This window comes from Schistocerca cancellata, chromosome 9 (genome assembly GCF_023864275.1).
Source record: "Schistocerca cancellata isolate TAMUIC-IGC-003103 chromosome 9, iqSchCanc2.1, whole genome shotgun sequence".
Classification (NCBI taxonomy): Eukaryota; Metazoa; Arthropoda; class Insecta; order Orthoptera; family Acrididae; genus Schistocerca; species Schistocerca cancellata.
Window position 1 is genome coordinate 305,570,678 of NC_064634.1, and position 20,150 is coordinate 305,590,827.

The 20,150-nt window shown below is 40.3% G+C and overlaps 1 protein-coding gene across 1 annotated transcript in view; it reads right to left on the reverse strand.

Moving 5' to 3' along the window:
* Positions 1-225: 225 nt before the first annotated feature.
* LOC126101037 (prolactin-releasing peptide receptor-like) overlaps positions 226-20,150 on the reverse strand; it is a 990,136-nt gene continuing 970,211 nt past the window's right edge. Inside the window, exons 10-11 of the mRNA XM_049911700.1 lie at positions 10,593-10,846; positions 226-677 (exon numbers count right to left, since the gene is read on the reverse strand). Coding sequence (XP_049767657.1) covers positions 10,611-10,846 — 236 coding nt within the window. The 3' untranslated portion in view covers positions 226-677; positions 10,593-10,610. The remainder of the gene's footprint in view (positions 678-10,592; positions 10,847-20,150) is intronic.

The window sequence follows — 20,150 nt, forward strand, 5'->3', positions numbered from 1 at the left end:
TAATACAGCGTACCATGGCTTGATGTGTCGATCTCATTAGGAAACTTATAGAGCAGAATGATTTAATTCCACAATATGGCTGTTCTTAGTGTTGATGGACTTTCGTAACTATATTGAAAAACACAAAATCAGTATGTACATATAGAGCTCGTTAACATAAAATATTATCATTTAGTATGGTTTTCACTTCAGACTTTTTTATTTTGAGAGAGAAAAACACAGAAGTTCAGTGTTTCAATATATTTATTATTGCAAATAATTTACAGAGATGTGCATTGTAATATAATGAAACTTCATAATATAAAAGATTTCTATATACATATGTATTAAATCTCCGAAAGGAAACCATTTGTTTCAAATATTTCAGTTGGAGTACACTCCTTCACTATTATCAAGTATTATGGGATCACATCCAGCAATTATTATGAGACAGTCTTTCATAGAATAATATTAAATTCACAGTTTGCAGAAGATGGGTGCGAGTGATTCCGTTTTTGTTGTTTTTGTTGTTCAATGCACAGGACGATTGATTTTCCTGTTCATTGCCTGAGTCTCTCCAGAAGAAGAAATTTTCGTTTCCCACAGCTGTTTGAGGACCTACATGATGATCAGACTAGCTCTTCTTGGTTGATTATGTAGGCTTGGAACCGACACTGTCGTACAATCTCACAAAGAAACTGAAATATAGAAAGGGACACATGATTATCATTTCCACTAACCATATTTTGAATATTTCATGACAACTGAAAATTTTTACCAAACGAGGATTTATTTCATAAAAATGTTTTTGTTCATTAATATCTGTTGCCAGGTGACAACCACATTTATACCAATGAAATCTCTATGCCACCAAAGCAACGTTAAGAATATGAATATCAATGGAGATTCCGCAACACTGACTGAAAACAGCAACATGCAGGTAAGTAATATTTTAATTGCTTGCATATGAGGGTAATTTACAAATTAAATAAAAAAATTACATAAAATTACTCCTGTTATGTCTATTTTCTCTCTTTACGTTTCAGCTTATTCTTATAACATTTTCTTAGTAAATACCTGATAAACGGTGCAGTTAATGGTAGTGCATCATAAATAATTATTTTTTAAATTTCTCAAATTAACACTGCAGACTTAGGACACTCTCAAAAGTAGTTTCACAGAGATACGATAATCCTCATTCGTGTTGTCTTTTACCTTACCAGTACAGAACTTCTTTCCACACAACAATTACATTTTTGCTTCAAGTATCTTCGAAGAGATTACAGAATTTGTTATTAGTTGTAAAGGAACAATACAGTACGTATCTCATTATGGACTGTAACCTGTAATGGTCTAATCGTACTTATAGTTCTCTTACGTTTAGCTCATGGCTGAAGACTCTTCCACTTTGGGTTGTAGATCAGCAATCTTCATCGACGATAAATTTTATTTGGCTTGTGTGTTTCCGCCCCTTATACAGCAAAAGACGAATTTTTTGCGTCTTAATTGATTCTGTAAGGGCTTAAAACCGATCTGAAAGTAAATATATGTTCCTGCGTGGTAGGATTTATTTTTCTGATGTGAAGAAGATTTATAGTTTGGGAATCAACACGTACAACCACATTGTGGAAAAAAGACTTAATTCATGAAGCGTCAATGAGATTTTCTGTGAAATACCTTGTGTTAGTAAAATATATAAGAACAAGAATAATTATTTGTGTGCTACACAAGGTTTAGAGAGCAGTCATTAAATAAATGATGCAATTCTACAGATGAATTAAGGTCACTCTATGGATAAAGTAAGAGGCAATAAGTATGAGACTTTTCAGGCAACCAAGCTTGAAGACTGATGCACGGAACAACACTGTAGTTGGAACTGATGAAAACCAGCATTTGGAAATTTGTGCTAAGGTGATATGGGACCAACCTGCTGAGGTCATCGGTCCCTAAGCCTACACACTACTTAATCTAACTTAAAGTATAAAGTAGCTTAGCGCTATGGACAATACACACACCCATGCCCGAGGGAGAACTCGAACTTCCGACGGGGGGTGGGCGGGGGGAGGGCGGCAAAACAAGCATTTTCGTACAGAAAGTAGAGTTACAATATATCAAAGTTCGGCCTGTGAACTCAAATGTGTGTAAACTGTTATACGTACATGGAATTTTCTAAGATGAGGGAAACTTTCTAGAATGCAGTGTGGAAAAAGATATCTAAAATATTGTCATTAATAGGAGCAAAATAGAGATACAAGCACGTGATACGCAATGGGTTAAAGATGCAAATAACATTCATTACAACAGGAGATCAAGAAACACTATGCCATGACATAAGCCATGTAAGCTAAGGTTGTAACTTGCCACTCTTGCTCAAAAAAATGTGTGTGAATTCCTGAGGGACCAAACTGCTGAGGTCATCGGTCCCTAGACTTACACACTACTGAAGCTAACTTAACGCTAAACTCACAACCATGTCCGAGGGAGGGCTCGAACCTCTGGCATGACTCTTGCTCAACTTGTACAGCTTGACAAAGAGGGAATGATGTTAGGGAATGATAATTCGAGTTAAAGGGAAATAATCAGTAATTAGGTCCACAGTATACATAGTCTATTCGGTTGAAGCTAAGGCAGACATTCAACATGTGTAGAATGAATTTAACAGCAACATGTGTAGAATGAATTTAACTGAAGTAGCACACTTACCACCGACATGGGGGATAACAGTGAATTAAAGACAGCAGTGATGAAGAGTAATCCAAACGTTGAATGTTAACTTGAAAACCTAAGAATTGAGGTGTATGCGGCAAAATAGTGTAAAACATTTAGTGTCTCAGAAGCAAAGGGACATCAGCATCAGATCCTTTAAAGCTGTATTCGATCAAAAATATCTGCTTGTATAAAATGATTAGAAGGACGTTTCTGAAACTGCACGAATGGAGTGCAGCTTTGAAATGTGGATTGAGCAAAAAACGCAAAACATGATTAGAGGTATACCACAACGAATTGAGAGAGATAAGGTAACAGAAGGAAAACAAAGTAATTGGTACTTGTACTGTGATTTATACGGGTAGATATGGTTAAGCTGGCACTGAAGTGGAAATAGAGAGGAAATATTTTGAAGTGCGCAGAAGAACTCTTGATTAAGTTAAGGAACAATACAAGGAGAAACATTGGAAATGTGAACATTCACAGCCGGCCGGAGTGGCCATGCGGTTGTACGCACTATAGTCTGGAGCCGAGCGACCGCTACGGTCGAAGGTTCGAATCCTGCCTCGGTCATGGATGTATGTGATGTCCTTAGGTTAGTTAGGTTTAATTAGTTCTAAGTTCTATGCGATTGATGACCTCAGAAGTTAAGTCGCATAGTGCTCAGAGCCATTTAAACATTCACAAATAACTTGGAGAACATAACAAAAATTATGGTGTAATAAACGTAGTATTTCAAAAGTAATGGTCAGTATTTTGAAAATGAAAAAGAGAGAAACTATCAGGTACTTTCCAATGCCTGTGGTCTACAAATTCGTAGTTTATTAAAAAGGGCATTTGCGTTTAGAAATTTGTAGAAATGTGTAATCAAGACTTCGCGAAGAATGTTAAGGCAAGTATTCTACTTGCTGCTCCTCAGTAAGAATGTAATGTCAAAGTGTCTCTGGAATGATCTACGGATTATCTCTTGGAGATTTGAAGACTTCCACAGCTGCTGATAGCGTTCTCAGTGCTACGTAACCTTTGATTTGGTGTTACAGTGTCGCCAGTGGTATTTTGTACGACAGTGTGTAGAGGAATCCATGAGAAATTTCTTGCGATGCGATGATCCAGGCTCCGTTCCGTTTCTCACCATACGCCGTATTGTAACATATATACCTTATATTATGGAGGAAAAAAAATTATTAGGAACACTGTCACTGGTAAACCACAAGTTCTAGTGTCGCAGTAAAAGAATATTTTCAAAAATACATGGAAGAACAGGTAATTCAAAACTTTACTGCTCTGCTGTGATACCACGTCGAGTTACGACGTATGGATGATTCTGTCGAGAAACTAGAATAAAAAAAGCTTATTTCACTTATGAGTGACGATTGATGTCAGTCGGAGCGTGAAGGTTGTGGGAATTAAAACCTCATAGCAAATGAGTCGAGGTTCACCTGTGTAGAGTATAATGTTGTTCCTTGTTGCTGTCAAAATCCGAAATGAAGCATACGAAGAGCTTATACACAAATATTGCACTTAACTGCGGGTAATACAGGTGAAGAGTTGTAGGTCTGATGATAGCCTTACGTTTCTATGACTATGTAGGCTCTAGGAGAATAACTATTCTCGAAGATGCGTGTTTGGCGACAGCATGACTGATGATAGTATGCTCCAGGTTTTGCGGTATGAACTGGGAACATACTGGTTCGTGTTTATCTTGGAATACTCTTCCTTTTCTTATTATTTTTGTACTGTATATTGTAGTAGTTCCTAAACGATAGAACGTCGGACCACTGGTCTCGAAAATGCCGTGTTTATCGAATTTCTACGTTGCAGTTATAATAATACTGTGCTCATTATAATGTATTGATTATTAATTTTGAAACATTTTGAATGCAGAACAATTCCTTACCTCTCATACGTCAGTAGTCGTTCGATTGGTTCTATGTAGCCCTCAGCACTTTCCTGTTTAAAGCCTTATGCTATTCGTTTCATCCCCACGTAACTACTTCACTCAATATGTTCTCTAATCATCTTACGTATTCCTGCCTTTTTTACCCATTTGTGACTTTTCCCTCTGCTGCCTGCACCTAGTTAAACTATTTCTGCATATCAGAACAGAATGTCCCTCTAATCAGTTGCTTATTCTGCTGGTGGCCTTTCAGTGAACAGATGAAGAAATAATGGAAGGAAAGTAAGAGGAAACAACAGATTACGAAGAACAAAATCTGGTACGTGGTACTCTGGCGTTACGATACTTCTAGACTTGCGCTGTGTCATATTGCAATATTTTCTTTGGATCTGGGACCAGAGTTGCTAAGTACTTATACAGTCTTTCCATAGCTCCTACAGCTGTCAGTTCTTGGTATATTTTCTATACTATCGCACAGTTTCAGCCTATAAATGTTTACGAGCACCTATTTAAGTTTGTTAACTCTACGATCATCAAAGATCTGCGATAGAAAGTACTGCCATGTTGGTCTCGTATAGCTGTAGTATATAAATCACGATCCACCTTGTACTTCTCAGTTTAGATGTCATCTGTAATTAAAAGTGTAAAATTAGACAGTTGGCGGCTAAAATCGTGCATATAAACACTCAACGTACTTTGTATTACTCGAGACCACTTACGTGACTTGTAAGTAGATGTTGTACAGTTTTAATTATGGAAATGACGTGTGCAACCAGAATTAAAAGACTTAGGACATTAGGACATGGTTTATGTAGAACAAGTGTAAGAGACAAGTATACCCATATTTGCCATTGCAGATTTTTCACGATCATACAGCGAATAAATGTTTCTATATAGTCGAAAATTGCCTAAGACCGAAATTGTGCAACAGCAAGGAGGATAATTAAAACTTCTCCACGAAAAAATAACATTTTGCAGACAGATAACCGAAATGAAAGCAGTGGTTCTGGTGCTTGCATAGCGGTGTAACACAATTGAGATTTTGATGGAAAAAGTGAAAATCAGAGGCATATCAGTTTTCTACATCTTACATATTCTGAACCTAACTAAAGTCGCCGCCCGCTGTTCACTTCCACTCAAAAAGCCCATCGAACCGGAGCAGCAGCGGGAATGTAGCAGTTACGCCGGGCCATCCAAGACGACCTCTTTAGCTGCTTACTCATTATGTTTGAGAGCTGAGTGCATCAGCACAGCCCCGAAATAAAGGAGCAAAGCAAAATCACGTGAGACGTGGATTTATCACAGCAGAAAGGGGCGAAGAGGCAACCACTTCTGAGCAAGTAGATGCTGAGAGTGTTGAGTCGGCCAGTAGGGCCGAGCGGTTCTAGGCGCTTCAGTCGGGAACCGCGCGACCGCTACTGTCGCAGGTTCGAATACTGCTGCCTCGGGCATGGCTGTGCGTGATGTCTTTAGGTTAGTTAGGTTTAAGGAGTTCTAAGTTCTAGATGTTAACTCCCATACTGCTCAGAGCATTTTTTTTTTTTTTTTTTTTTTGCTTGGTGTTGTTTGAGACCGCCTCGGTGTAGCGGTAACATATCAAGCGCTTAACAGACAAATGGTTCGAAGCACTATGGGATTTTAACATCTGAGGTCTTCACTTACCTAGACTTAGAATTACTTAAACCTATCTAACCTAAGGACATCACACACATCCATGCCCAGGATTCGAACCTGTGACAGTAGCAGCCACATGGTTCCGGACTGAAGCGCCTAGAACCGCTCGGCCACAGGGGCCGGCCGTGACAGACAAACTGTCACAGTGGCATACTACCGAAATCTCTATTGTCAGGCTAACACTCTGCAGTTGGACATTTTTGCCACGCGAGAACGCCGCAGCCCATTTCACACAGTACACCGACGCAAATGCTGCTTCCTGGGCTATCAACTTTTGTGTCGCCTTTCATTTATTCCCGATATTCAGTTCTTGGTTTTCCTCGAATGAAGAAGCAATTCGTAGCAGGTGTTTTCAGAATGATGACGCTGCAGCAAAAATACAAACGGCTAGAACCAACGTCTCCGTCATGTCACTCACTGTGGAAGAAAAGACAAGGCGCATACCGAGAGTAAGGTCCGATCGGTCGTTTAATGGAAACCACAGTGAAAATCCGATAAAACTTTGCATAGGTGTGTTGGGCAGTGTCTCCAGTATGTCCGTCGATCGCGTCACGTCTGTCGTTTCAGGTCTGAGCGCATAGTGAGCACGTAAACACGCCTAGAAAACAGAGTCTCCCGCCAAGTATGAGTGCCCGTGAAAAATTTCACCTGATTTGATGCAGCCCACACAACATAACTGTCATGCATTTTCTTCTTCATGACATATCTCGACCGCACTCTGCAAGGGCAATGAGGACACCCCTACAGTGTTTTAGATGAGAAGTGTTTGATTGCCCTCCATACTGTCCGGACTTAGCTCCCTCTGATTTTCATCTCTGCTGACGTGAACCGCTGACTATGAAGTAAACATTTTGGCATAGACAACGAAATGAAGATCAGCGTAGAGAATCGACGAAAAGTGCAGGCTACTCCCTTCTATGTCGAGGTACTGAAAGTTGGTAGAACGCTACGACAAATGTATCAAATGGGGTGGCGAGTACGTAGACATGTTGCTGAAAGGTGTGGCTAAGTATTACAAGTAAAACACTTTTGATTTTCACTGTGGTTTCCATTTCGCGACCCATCGGACCTTACTTTCGGAATAAGTCTCGTATGTTGCATTGACAGGTGAATACGTAGAGAAGGATGAACACCAAATTTTGAGGGTTGCAAGCCCATTTTTTTTAATTGTAATAATTATAACTTTAAGACTACCCTCGTCTCGCAATCAGCGAAGGAAAAACTGACAACTGTGCGTGGCATGGAATCGTTCAGAAAAGTGTCGTATTTGATTTCATTTCATCGTATGAACCAACAGCAAATTGTAACTGAAGACCGTACTCCCGAATCTCAACTACTACAAAACATCCAAAGATGTATTCGTGTACTTGTAAATGCAGTATATGAATTTGACCAAAACTTACTATCTGCCTGTTTAATCTCGGTCAGAAAACTGTGAAATATTTCTACATTCGACATCTACAAATAACGAGTTCTGCACATATGAACATCTACTGCTTCTGGTATACGTCTTGAATTTCGACAAAGTAGCTGACTAGCTCACATTTTAGGTTGCCAGTTACGTGCCCGCTTTTAGGATATTTGGTACCACTGGAAAGGATTTCAGAAACCCGAAACCTAAAGCTTACCACCACGCCATAATGAGGTTCAAAATCACCATGGCACCTGTATGGTTCTGGGCAAGGTTTGCCACACGAGTCATTTCCAGACCACTGCTAACATATTAATAAAAGAGAAGCAACCAATTAAAATGTCTGAACCAAGACTTCTTATTTACAAGGCATGTACCAAACAACTCGTAGCCATGTACATTTCCCCTTCGATCACTGTTTAAGTGAAGAAAAGTAACATAGTATCAAGAACGCTCATCTTCAGTAAAATGTAGAAAACATTTCTACATTCGACATCTACAAATAACGAGTTCTGCACATATGAACATCTACTGCTTCTGGTATACGTCTTGAATTTCGACAAAGTAGCTGACTAGCTCACATTTTAGGTTGCCAGTTACGTGCCCGCTTTTAGGATATTTGGTACCACTGGAAAGGATTTCAGAAACCCGAAACCTAAAGCTTACCACCACGCCATAATGAGGTTCAAAATCACCATGGCACCTGTATGGTTCTGGGCAAGGTTTGCCACACGAGTCATTTCCAGACCACTGCTAACATATTAATAAAAGAGAAGCAACCAATTAAAATGTCTGAACCAAGACTTCTTATTTACAAGGCATGTACCAAACAACTCGTAGCCATGTTCATTTCCCCTTCGATCACTGTTTAAGTGAAGAAAAGTAACATAGTATCAAGAACGCTCATCTTCAGTAAAATGTAGAAAACATGAGGGTTTCAAAAAAGCTGTGGATGTGAATAAATTAAAGAGATTTTTTATTACGTCATCAGGAGACGTCCGAGAGTTGTGCGGGAACGCATTAGGGCTGTGGTCGTCAAACTGTGGCTCTAAGCCCATATGTCGAGGTGTCCAGGGCGTCTTCCTACAGTGTCAATATTGGCTCTTAATTTAAAAAAAAATGGTTTGGCGACTTATGCCCTATAGTACTGCAATGAGCATGACAATGAAAATAATGATGCACAGTACCTTAATCAACGCATTTACTTAATTGCTATTTTTTCAAGAATTCAAAATAAAATAAAACATTACGACGGTAAAATAATTAATCCGTAGACGTTAAGTTTTTGGAAAATCATTCATGGTTTTTACATGTTATTAATTCACAGCAGAAACCTTATATAAAATTTTTTCCATCGTTGTGTTATGTATTTCTGGTCGTTTGTGGAACGTAATTTTGTAAGATATAAGAAATGTATACTGTTGAAGTATTTTATTATTTTCTGTATACATAAATGAAGTAGCAGACAGGCTGGGCGCCAATCTGCGGTTGCTCGCTGATGATGGTGTGGTGTAGAGGAAGGTGTCGGAAAGAAGTGACTGTAGGTTGATACAAAATGACCTATGCAAAATTTGTAGCTGGTATAATGATTAATGTAGGAAAATGTAAATTAATGCAGATGAGTAGGAAAAACAAACATGTCACGTTTGGGTACAGGCACTAGTAGTGCCCCGTTTGACATAGTCAAGTGTTTCAAATATCTGCATGTAACGTTGTGAAGCGATATCAAATGGAACGAAAATGTGAGGATTGTCGTAGGAAAAGTGAATGGTCGACTTCGGTTTATTGTGAGAATTCGAGGAAGGTGTTGTTCATCTGCTAAGAAGACTGCATGTAGGACACTAGTGGGACCTGTTCTCGGGTACTGCACCAGTGTTTGGGATCCGCACCAGCTCGTATTGAAAGAAGACATCTAAGGACTTCAGAGGCGTGCAGCTAGATTTGTTACCGGTGGGTTCGATCAGCGTGTAAGTGTCACAAATATGCTTCAGGAGCTCAGGTGGGGAAGAAGGAGGGAAGAAGATAATCATTGCGAAGAACGCTACTGAGAATGTTTAGAGATGCGGCATTTGAAGGTGACTGTAGAACTATCCTACTGCCGCCAACATACATTTCGCGGAAGTGCCACATAGATAAGATACGCGTAATTGGGGCTCATATGGAGGCGTTCAGACAGCCGTTTCTGCCTCGCTCTATCTGCGTGTGGAACAGGAAAGGAAACGACTACTTGTGGTACAGTGCACCCTCCTCCACGCACTGCACTGTGGCTTTCGGAATATGTAAGTAAATGTAGAAGTAATTGAATAAAGTGTGCTCCATGAAAATTTAGTCTTTTGTGGTTGTTCACTTTTGTGGAAACAGTCCTAAGTTCAGTAAGTACAGTCTGTTTCTGCTGGCGTGCTGCGAACCTCATTAGAATGAGATTTTCACTCTGCAGCGGAGTGTGCGCTGATATGAAACTTCCTGGCAGATTAAAACTTTGTGCCCGACCGAGACTCGAACTCGGGACCTTTGCCTTTCGCGGGCAAGTGCTCTACCATCTGAGCTACCGAAGCACAACTCACGCCCGGTACTCACAGCTTTACTTCTGCCAGTATCTCGTCTCCTACCTTCCAAACTTTACTGGAGCTCTCCTGCGAACTTTGCAGAACTAGCACTCCTGAAAGAAAGGATATAGCAGAGACATGGCTTAGCCACAGCCTGGGGGATGTTTCCAGAATGAGATTTTCACTCTGCAGTGGAGTGTGCGCTGATATGAAACTTCCTGGCAGATTAAAACTGTGTGCCCGACCGAGACTCGGGCAGGCAAAGGTCCCGAGTTCGAGTCTCGGTCGGGCACACAGTTTTAATCTGCGAGGAAGTTTCAACCTCATTAGAATTTGCGACATCGTCATCCGTCATCGTCAGCATCTTTCGGCCTCTTACCAAGAGGTTCAGACGTCTTTAGAGCGAGCAGAGCTCCTCGCGACTGCCGAACAGGTGGTGCCTGTGGTGGTGCCTGCTCCTTGCGCCGCCGAACACGAACAGCTCCGTGTCCCGGCCGGCCAAGTGTCCGTTCTGCGGTTGGCCAGCCTGCTCGCAGCACCCACCGCCGCCGCCGCCGCCACCACCACCACCACCACCACCACCAACAGGACACGCCGCACGACGTGACGCCGAGCCGCGGAGCAAACCTGAAACTGTTATCTCAAGTGTCTTTCATCATCTTACTTACCAGCAACCCTATATTCAGTTCTTGAAGGAATGGAATTCTCATGCAGGAGTATAATAGATCGCTTTCAAAGGTCGTTGAAAGTCGCCAACTGCTCTCGTTGTCAAACAGTGGAGTAATATACTCTGGGTAAGTTGTGTTCCGTATTAAACAAAAACAAGTTTTTTACGCATCTCAATGTTTGTGACCTCACATCTCCTGAACTATGTCTGGTACAAATATATATTTGAAAACATTGGCACAATAACCAGATAAGCTACTTTTATGTAGTTTCAAGTAAAACACGAAAAACTGTCCTGAGATTAGAAACATTTTTTCAGTAGCTCTGTCTTTTCCGAACCTTTACTTAGCTCAGAGCACATCAGATAACTTACTACACGGCAAAACAAATATTTATTATAAAATTTATTGCATTTTAAAGAATGAAGTAGTCTCTCTCTTGCATCAAACAACTTCGCTTTATGAGTGTCATGTCAATTGAATAAACAAGTATCTAAAGCAACAAGTATCACGACTTTACAGGTTACTGAATATTATCAGCTGTCTTACAAATGCAAAACTTATATACTATAGTAAGAGTTACAGCTTTGTTGGGTTAATAAGTTCATTGTGCTTCTGTTTCTGACAAACTGGGTGTAGCACCCGCAACAGAACTGTCCCATACCAACTTATTAAGTCCATACCTCAAACTTGCACTTCCTTCTTGCCAAGCTTCAAGACATCTTTATGTACCTCAGATTTAACTGGATGAAGCACTCTATGTTGTTTTCCTCGGCAAAAATTAAAAATTGTTGATGTTTTTTGAATGATGATACTGGTTGTGGTAACGGTGCTCAACAAGGAGCCAGGTATGTGTGCTCACTGTACTGGAAGAACCTGTACTTTGAAATATAGTGAAGAGCCAATGAAACTGGTACACCCGCCTAATATCGTGTAACGCCCCCGCGAGGACGCAGAAGTGGCGCAACACGACGTGGCACGAATTCGACTAATGTCTGAAGAAGTGTTGGAGGGAACTGACATCACGAATCATGCATAATTGTCCATAAATCCGTAAGAGTACGACGGGGTGCAGATCTCTTCTGAACAGCACCTTGCAAGGCATCCCAGATGTGCTCAATAACGTTCATGTCTGGGGAGTTTGGTGGCCAGCGGAAGTGTTTAAACTCAGAAGAGTGTTCCTGGAGCCACTCGTAGCAAATTCTAGACTTGTGGGGAGTCGCATTGTCTTGTTGGAATTTCCCAATTCACAAGTCTTCCTTAATACACAATGGACATTAATGGATGTAGGTGATCAGACAGGATGCTTACGCACGTGTCACCTGTCAGAGTCGCGTCTAGACGTATCAGGGGTCCCATATCGCTCTGATTGCACACGACCCACACCATTACAGAGCCTGCAGCAGCTTGAAGAGTCCCCTGCTGAGATGCAGGGTTGATGGATCCATGAGGTTGTCTCCACAGCCGTACACGTCCATTCGCTTGTAGAATTTCAAACGAGACGCGTCCGTCCAGGCAACCATGTTTCCAGTCATCAACAGTCCAATGTCGGGTGTTGACGAGCCCAGGCGAGGCATGAAGTTCAGTGTCGAGCAGTCATCAAGGGTACACGCGTGGATCTTCGGCTCTGAAAGCCCATATTGATGATGAATAGTTCGCACGCTGACACTTGTTGATGGCCCAGTATTGGAATCTGCAGCAATCTGGGAAGGGCTGCAGTTCTGTCACGTTGAATGATTCTATTCAGTCGCCGTTGGTCCCGTTCTTGCAGGATCTTTTTCCGGCCGCAGCGATGTCGGAGACTTGATGTTTTACCGGATTCCTAAAATTCACGGTACACTCGTGAAATGGTCGTATAGGAAAATCCCCACTTCATCGCTACCTCAGAGATGCTGTGTCCCATCGTTCGTGCCCCGACTGTAACACCATGTTCAAACTCATTTAAATATTGACAATCTGCCATAGTAGCAGCAGTAACCGATCTCACAACAGCGCCAGACACTTATTGTCTTATATAGGCGTTGCCGACCGCAGCGCCGTATTCTGCCTTTTTCCATATCTCTGTACTTGAATACCAATGTCTATACGTTATTTGTCGCTTCAGTGTAGTAAACCTCATTATCAGTTTACGTTATTACCTGTAACGTTATTACGTTGAACCGAAACAACAGTTTTGGTTGGATAAGAAGTCTAAAAATAGACCGTGTGTAATATCAACTACAGTGAATTTTTTGGAAGTATTTCTGACGAGTTTTTCCAGTCATTTGGATGGTATAACTACGCCTTTCACAAGCCGAAATCTGAAACTTGTTTGTTACAATGGCAAGGTAATTCCCAGACGTGTCTGGTTCTTACCACAAACACCCGACGTTCACGAGTCTGTTGCCTATTTCATCCTGAACTGTTCGCATCAAACTATGATGTCGTAGTAAGATCTCTTTTCGGCCAAAGAGGAACGTACCGGAATATTTCAACAACGCCCTGAGTTTTGCAAGTAACATTAGTGGTGTCTGTGGATAATGTCTGCTAAATATATCTCAGGAACATACCATCTCCGATTTCCAGGCAGTTGTCGCAGTAGATCACGAGTGGTCTCATTACGAGGCACTGGATGAATACAGTCTGGGTACGTTTCGCTCCATTTTAAGCAACAACAAGCCTTTCACACTTTTCAATGTTTATGACATCATATCTCAAGAAGTATGGGCCATGAAATAATTTTTCAGATACACTCAGTGATGTACATGGATACTGTCTGCAAACTGCTACAAGCAGAACTACCAGTAAAGAAGTAACAAATTAAAACGTCATCTTCATGCTAAAGTTTTTCTGCATGGAAAGCTAAAACATAGGAAGCTATGAACTTTTATTACTTTCTTTGTTGAGAGTGTCACTGAGAAACAGTTTCAAAATGGTTCTAAACTGTGCGCAAACTGCGTTGAAAGGCACTAAGTGTTTGCATTTTCAAATACTGGATGAATATACAGTGGATAATTTGCGCGCAGTGAGTTAGGCTGCCTCAAGACATACACAAAGTTTTTAATTTAAGTACACCACATAATAGTTATAACGCTTTAACCTAAGATTATACCTCTCAGTTAGCAGGTAATGACAGCAGTTTAAATTAAGTCAATATTTTATTGTATGAAGCTGTGAAAATCTAATCTTTGTTTCCCCTGGAAAACACTAGCTAGGCAACCTGCGGCTGATATTGCGCGCTTTACTACCCATTTAGCAATGTAGACGCTAAAAGGATCCCTAAGAAGTCGAAACCTGCCGAATAGCTGAAAGACAACAGGGCACCTATGGAATCAAGGGTTTCGAGAACAACAGAATGTCGACAATGGATCGTCAAACACACAGTCAGTGTTGAACTACCGGACAGTTTCCCTTCGCAAGGCGCCTCTGCGAATAGAGGGAGAGAGAGAGAGAGAGAGAGAGAGAGAGAGAGAGAAGGCGATTGCACTATGTCCAGAGGAAGATTGAGTGGTAAATCATTGCCGCACCGAGGGTCTATAAATACGCCAAATATTGAGAACCTCCCGCATATGCCCAACCTTGAAAAGGATCCCAGACCAATAAACAACAGTTAGGAATCGGTGTTTTAATTTATCTTCTTGTTTTCAGCTTATATTTCCCAAGGATTCTTCCTACAACTGGTTTTATTTAGTTCATTGATATCAGACCCATCCTAATAGACACTTCTAGATATTATTTTCAGACACAATTATTGACCTAATTTCAAAATGTAAAATGCTGTAGTAATCTAGAATGGTAGGAGACGAGGTACTGGCAGAAGTAAAGCTGTGAGGACGGGGCGTGAGTTGTGCTTGGGTAGGTCAGTTGGTAGAGCACTTGCCCGCGAAAGGCAAAGGTCCCGAGTTAGAGTCTCGGTCCGGCACACAGTTTTAATCTGCCAGGTAGTTTCTGTAGTAATCTTCTCATTAAGAGGTATAATTTTACACTAAAATTACACTTACTAACTGTGTAGTTATCTTGAGGTAGAGTAACTGGTGGCGCAGAGAAACCCAGACTATATTCATCCAGTGCTTGAGAATGAGAGCACTTAGTGACTTCCAGTGAACTCTACACATAATTTCATGCCTTTACGATGCTTTCTCTCGCTCACATAACCACAAAATGATGAAAGGTAAAAAGTTTACAGCTTACTACATTTTCCTTACTCGTGCAGTAAAACTTGAGCGTCATGTCTGAATTTATTACTTTTTTGCTACTAACTCAATTCGCAACACAGTTTTCAGACGGTTTCCACATACACCACTGAATGTATCTACAAACTTATATAATTTTATGGCACGTAGTCCACGACTTGGCCCACAAGAGATACGGACCTCGCGACAAACTTGTAATGTCACAATAGTTGCCAACAAACTTGTAATGTCACAATAGTTGCCCTGTCCGCCATTCTTTGCGAGCCCCCGACTCAGAGCAGGGCCGATGGGAAATCAATATGTGACCAAAGGATACCCACTAAAGGTCTTATGCTGTCGTGAGCTGACATACATTTAAATGCGCAGTGAAGAATTATTAAACTCGTCTGAAATAGTTACTCCCTCCCCGCCGGAGACGGGTGCTGGAAATCGTAAGAACCGCAGTTTCAAGCGCTGTGACGCACGCACCCCGTCCTCCCTCTCTCGTGGGCCTCAGTCCATGAGACATGACGTCATAAACACTAAAATGCGTGAAAAACGCATGCTGCTTGAAATGGAGCGTAACCCATCTAGACTGTATCATCCAGTGCCTCGTAATGAGAACCCTTAGAGCCTTCCAATAAAACTTTAAGCATAATTTCAGTTCTCTTTTAAAGATGCTCTCGGTTACACGCTTAACATCACATATTTAATACATCAACGCAATTGTAAAGCTGTTTTATGCAAGGAATTTCAATCCTTTAAAGAATCAGGCGTTTTACTGGTTTACCAGATAACATGTACACATTCTTGGTGTCTCCAGTATGGGAGATCCCTCCAGGGCCATAACTAAACCTCTGTGCAGAGCACGACATTTGCCCTTGAAGTTGTCTGTCGACTATCCAGGTACATGTATGAGTCACGGGCGTATGCTAACACCAAAAATATGCTGCAAAGCATTCGTTTCAAAGCTTCCAGCAAATATTATCCCTGAGTGCAATCAACTATTAGCCAATATCGCCTCATCCATCCCACCAACATCAGCTTCAGACACTAGCTAAACTTTGGAATGCAAAAGAATTTTCTTTAAATATTTTTATTTTTAATACGACGAAAGATAATTGATATTTAGCATTTGCAAGTGTTTTGTTAAATCACGAATTAGAGAGCCAAAGAGACAATTGGTACTACTTATTTCTAACACTTTGTTTTTATGGAATGATGAGGCAGTTTTCAGTTCTTCACGGTTGCTACCTACCAGTCCTTGTACCTACACTGAGTGGAAGCACTTGCAACAAAGCATGCTTCCTCGGCATCTTTCCTTCCCTTAGCGACAGTTGCTTCATCCACACTCTGCACCCCCCATTAACAATCAACCAAGTTAAAATATGTGAACTATGCTTACTGTGTGTAAATAACATGATTGCTCGACTGATTAATTGTGAACTAACTGGAACTGGACTTCATGTATCCAAAGCATTGCCTCTTACCACTGTCACTTGTAATAATAATGCTGGTTAGGCCCTACATCGATATAGTAGCCATTACATGTTTACTGTTGTGCAGTCAATTAGTTCGTGTATCTCTTGCGAAGTCAATAACACAGAAGTTTCTAGTCCATTTCAGGAAATATCTACAACGACGAAGATGGCATTTTCATACGATATTTAAGCATATTTCTCATGTATGTATCAATTTTACTGTCTTAAATTCTTGTTGCAATAGCCAATGTTTACGTGTAATGGGTAGACTATGTGAAGAAGACTTCATTCATACCTTCATTCGACAAATATCTATCACATTGTTGCACTCATATGGCTATTTTTTCAGACAAATGTAATCACTTGTAATTTATGTTATGAGTATCATAGCCTTATGAAATAGTGGTAACAGTAATGATGTTTCATATATGATTTAGTTTTGTGCCCAAAATAGAATAGAACCCTTTTGTTATTACTCCCAGAATATTTCATTTTACACTTCAGGGGGTAACCACCACGTTACGAACCATTGCTTACAGGGAAGCTTATACAATCTGGGCAGCGACTCAGCAGCTGTAGGGAGCTTATCCCCCTCACACTCCAAGCATACTTCTCTGGTAAGTGTACCTTCCTTGTGATGTGAGTGAAAACCTCACAGGAACTGAGAGGCAGTTATAGTATTTCTAACCTATGGTTCATTGTGCTCCTCCTCAGATTACCTGACATTATATGTATGTGGCTCATGTTCCTGGACACTCACCACCCTTTATTTGAAATAATAGAGTCAAGAAGTATATCTCATATTAGAAACATTTAAAAATTAGATGTTAACGAAATAAGTGTGTGTGTGTGTGTGTGTGTGTGTGTGTGTGTGTGTGTGTGTGTGTTTGTGTGTGCGTGCATGTGAGTTTAATATTGCTGTTGTCGTTCCATTATTTCCTTTTTGCGTTGATTTTTGTCCATACAGTCTTTACATTCCACATCTCTAATTTCATTGCTTCATGTACATTCTGTTTACAGCATTCTTGCTCTACATTCTGCTTTCAACAATCTTGCTCATCTAGCTCTTTTTCTTTTCTCAGGGCATATTCACTACATTACTCATTTTGACCATCTTGAACAACACACCTTTTCAAGATGCCAACACTGAAGTAGCCCCATTGTTTAAATTATAATCTTCGATTTTCCTCTTTATTTCCTTCTTTGTTATGTGATCCAGCCCTGATAATATGCTAATCCTCCTCCAGTAGTCCATTTCCATTGTTTGAAGCCTCTGTTTATCATTCTTATTAATTTGGCAGGTTTCTTATCCAAACTTCGAAATATATCGTCCAACTCTGTGTTAGATCTTTTGGTTTTTATTGTTAGTTTTTTATTCCATAAGGCTGCATTTAACTGTTGGATAGTCTTTTTGCCTTGTCCAACATTACTTTTTACTTCTTTTTGTGCTCTTTTCACTAACTGATAAAGTTACTCCAGGAATTTTAAAAGCTTCATTTTCTTTTAAGGGGACACTCTCCTGAATGGGCTGCATTTTTTGCATTACCTTCACCCTCATGTGCAAATGATCTATAAATGAGAGGTAGCTCAAAATTCTTACACTCAGTTAGGGTCATTATTCAAAGCATTTCCAAAAAAAATCATTGTTATATTTTGTTCCTGAGAACCATATTTATAACAGTATAAAAAAGGAACATTATTTGACTGGAGCCACAGCCTTTATAGCTTGGAAAAAGAGTGAGAGTACAGAAAACATTCAAGTAAGTGTTTTATGCCCCCAGTTTCCTTCCATGATGCTGATCTGTGATAAAGACAAATAATTTATTTTACTACAACAAAAATATTTAAAATTCTAGCTCAAATATCACCGACAACATCATTATGTCATAAATTTTTCAGGAAATAGTAGGTAAGGGAGGTAGAGGAGGTCATTCTGAACATCTGTATCAATTTTTGTGGTGTAACTTCAGTTATTTAGGAGAAAAGTGTACCTAAATGATGAAAATTCAAGTTTTCAGTAAACCGCAAAAGAAGATTTACAGTTTTATTAACTTACCACTATGCTCGTTTAGGACATTCCAGCTGCATACTCCAGTAGTCCTCCTGTTTCCTTATACTCCATACTCTTTCTCTTCAGTCTTTTCTTTATCCTTGACTGCTTGATAGCCGCTTCTGCAGCTGTCTCTGCTTCGGTTACCCGCCGCTTATCGATAGCAGTTAGAGCTGAAGCAATATTTCTTCCCGTCTGTATGTTTAGTTACTTCACAACATTGCACCATCATTGAATGTTATTATTGCATCCATTGCACCAATCTTTAGCACTGTCAGCCGAACAAATACAGTTTTGGGTATTCTCTCCCATATACAGCTGCTGAAACTATCATTTGCATTCTGAGAGAGGCCATGCACACATTTCTTAAGTAGATTTTTATTTGCCAGATCCCTCTATATAGGCCTAATTGCCTCCATTACAGCAAGTGGTAAGGAATGCTTGTGGGTATATTGTATGCCTGTAGCATTGCTAAACTAGTACTTACGCCACAAATCTTCCCCTTTTGGACACAAACCATGCTGTGCGGTTTCATCTGTTGACATTCTGTGAAACCATGTTGCCCAAACAGCTCGCCTCATGTTTTCCAAATCTCCTACATTTTTCCTTATTACTAGTCCATAATATTGAGTCAAGGAATCAGTTTCACTTTTTGTAAGACGACCTGGACCACCTATGTGTTTTCTGTCTGACAGTTTTTTCCACTGAAGTCTTTAGATAATTTTCTCAGCCGAGCTCCCATTCTTTTTTGTATATGCCCAATACATTCAAGCTTTTCTGTCAGTGTGTCCTCATATGGCCTGTCATTAACAACTGTAGTGTGTCCTTTACAGTCTCCATCCCCAAGGTAGCATACATACTTTACACCACGACTGACCTCCCATCTTCTAAAAATGTTTAGAACTCCTTCCGTTTCCATGCTTCCACTTGGGCCATAAAAGTAATTTACATGAACATGGGTGCCAATAAATTTACTTGAACAACCCTGACAGTGCTTTGTTAGACATTTATAATCTAGTATCTTACCAGTTTCAATAAATGTGTCAGTTACAATCACATTCAGAGAAGTATGACCTCTCTCTGCCAAGATGCATCAAATGCTGCTACAATACCTGTATTCTCAGACAAAGTTACTGCTTCTTCTGCTGCTCTTTTCATTGAATGTTCACTTACACCACATAAAGCATTAAGTATTAATTTATTGTATCTGTCAAATCTCAGTGGAGGAGGAGGCAAATCCATCACTGCACAAAACGTCTGGGCAGCTCTTCTTTCCCTTCCAATACATCACATTGCATAAGCAAGCTGAATATTTACTCTGTAATGTCGACTATCAGTTACTAGCGATGTCATAGTATCACTGTGCATCTTACACGAGCTACAGGCAATCACTAACCAACTTGAAAGATCCTTCTTTACTGAAATGTCCTCAGATACGTCAATACTATCTTCAGAATTGGAGTATTTACATTTCACAGAAGTCTTCAAAAGTCCTGACAGCATATTTATGTTCACAATCAAATTTCCGTCGTTATAGCTGCTCACAATACTATTAGGCTTGTTCTTATTACATTCAGAAAGCGGAAGTTT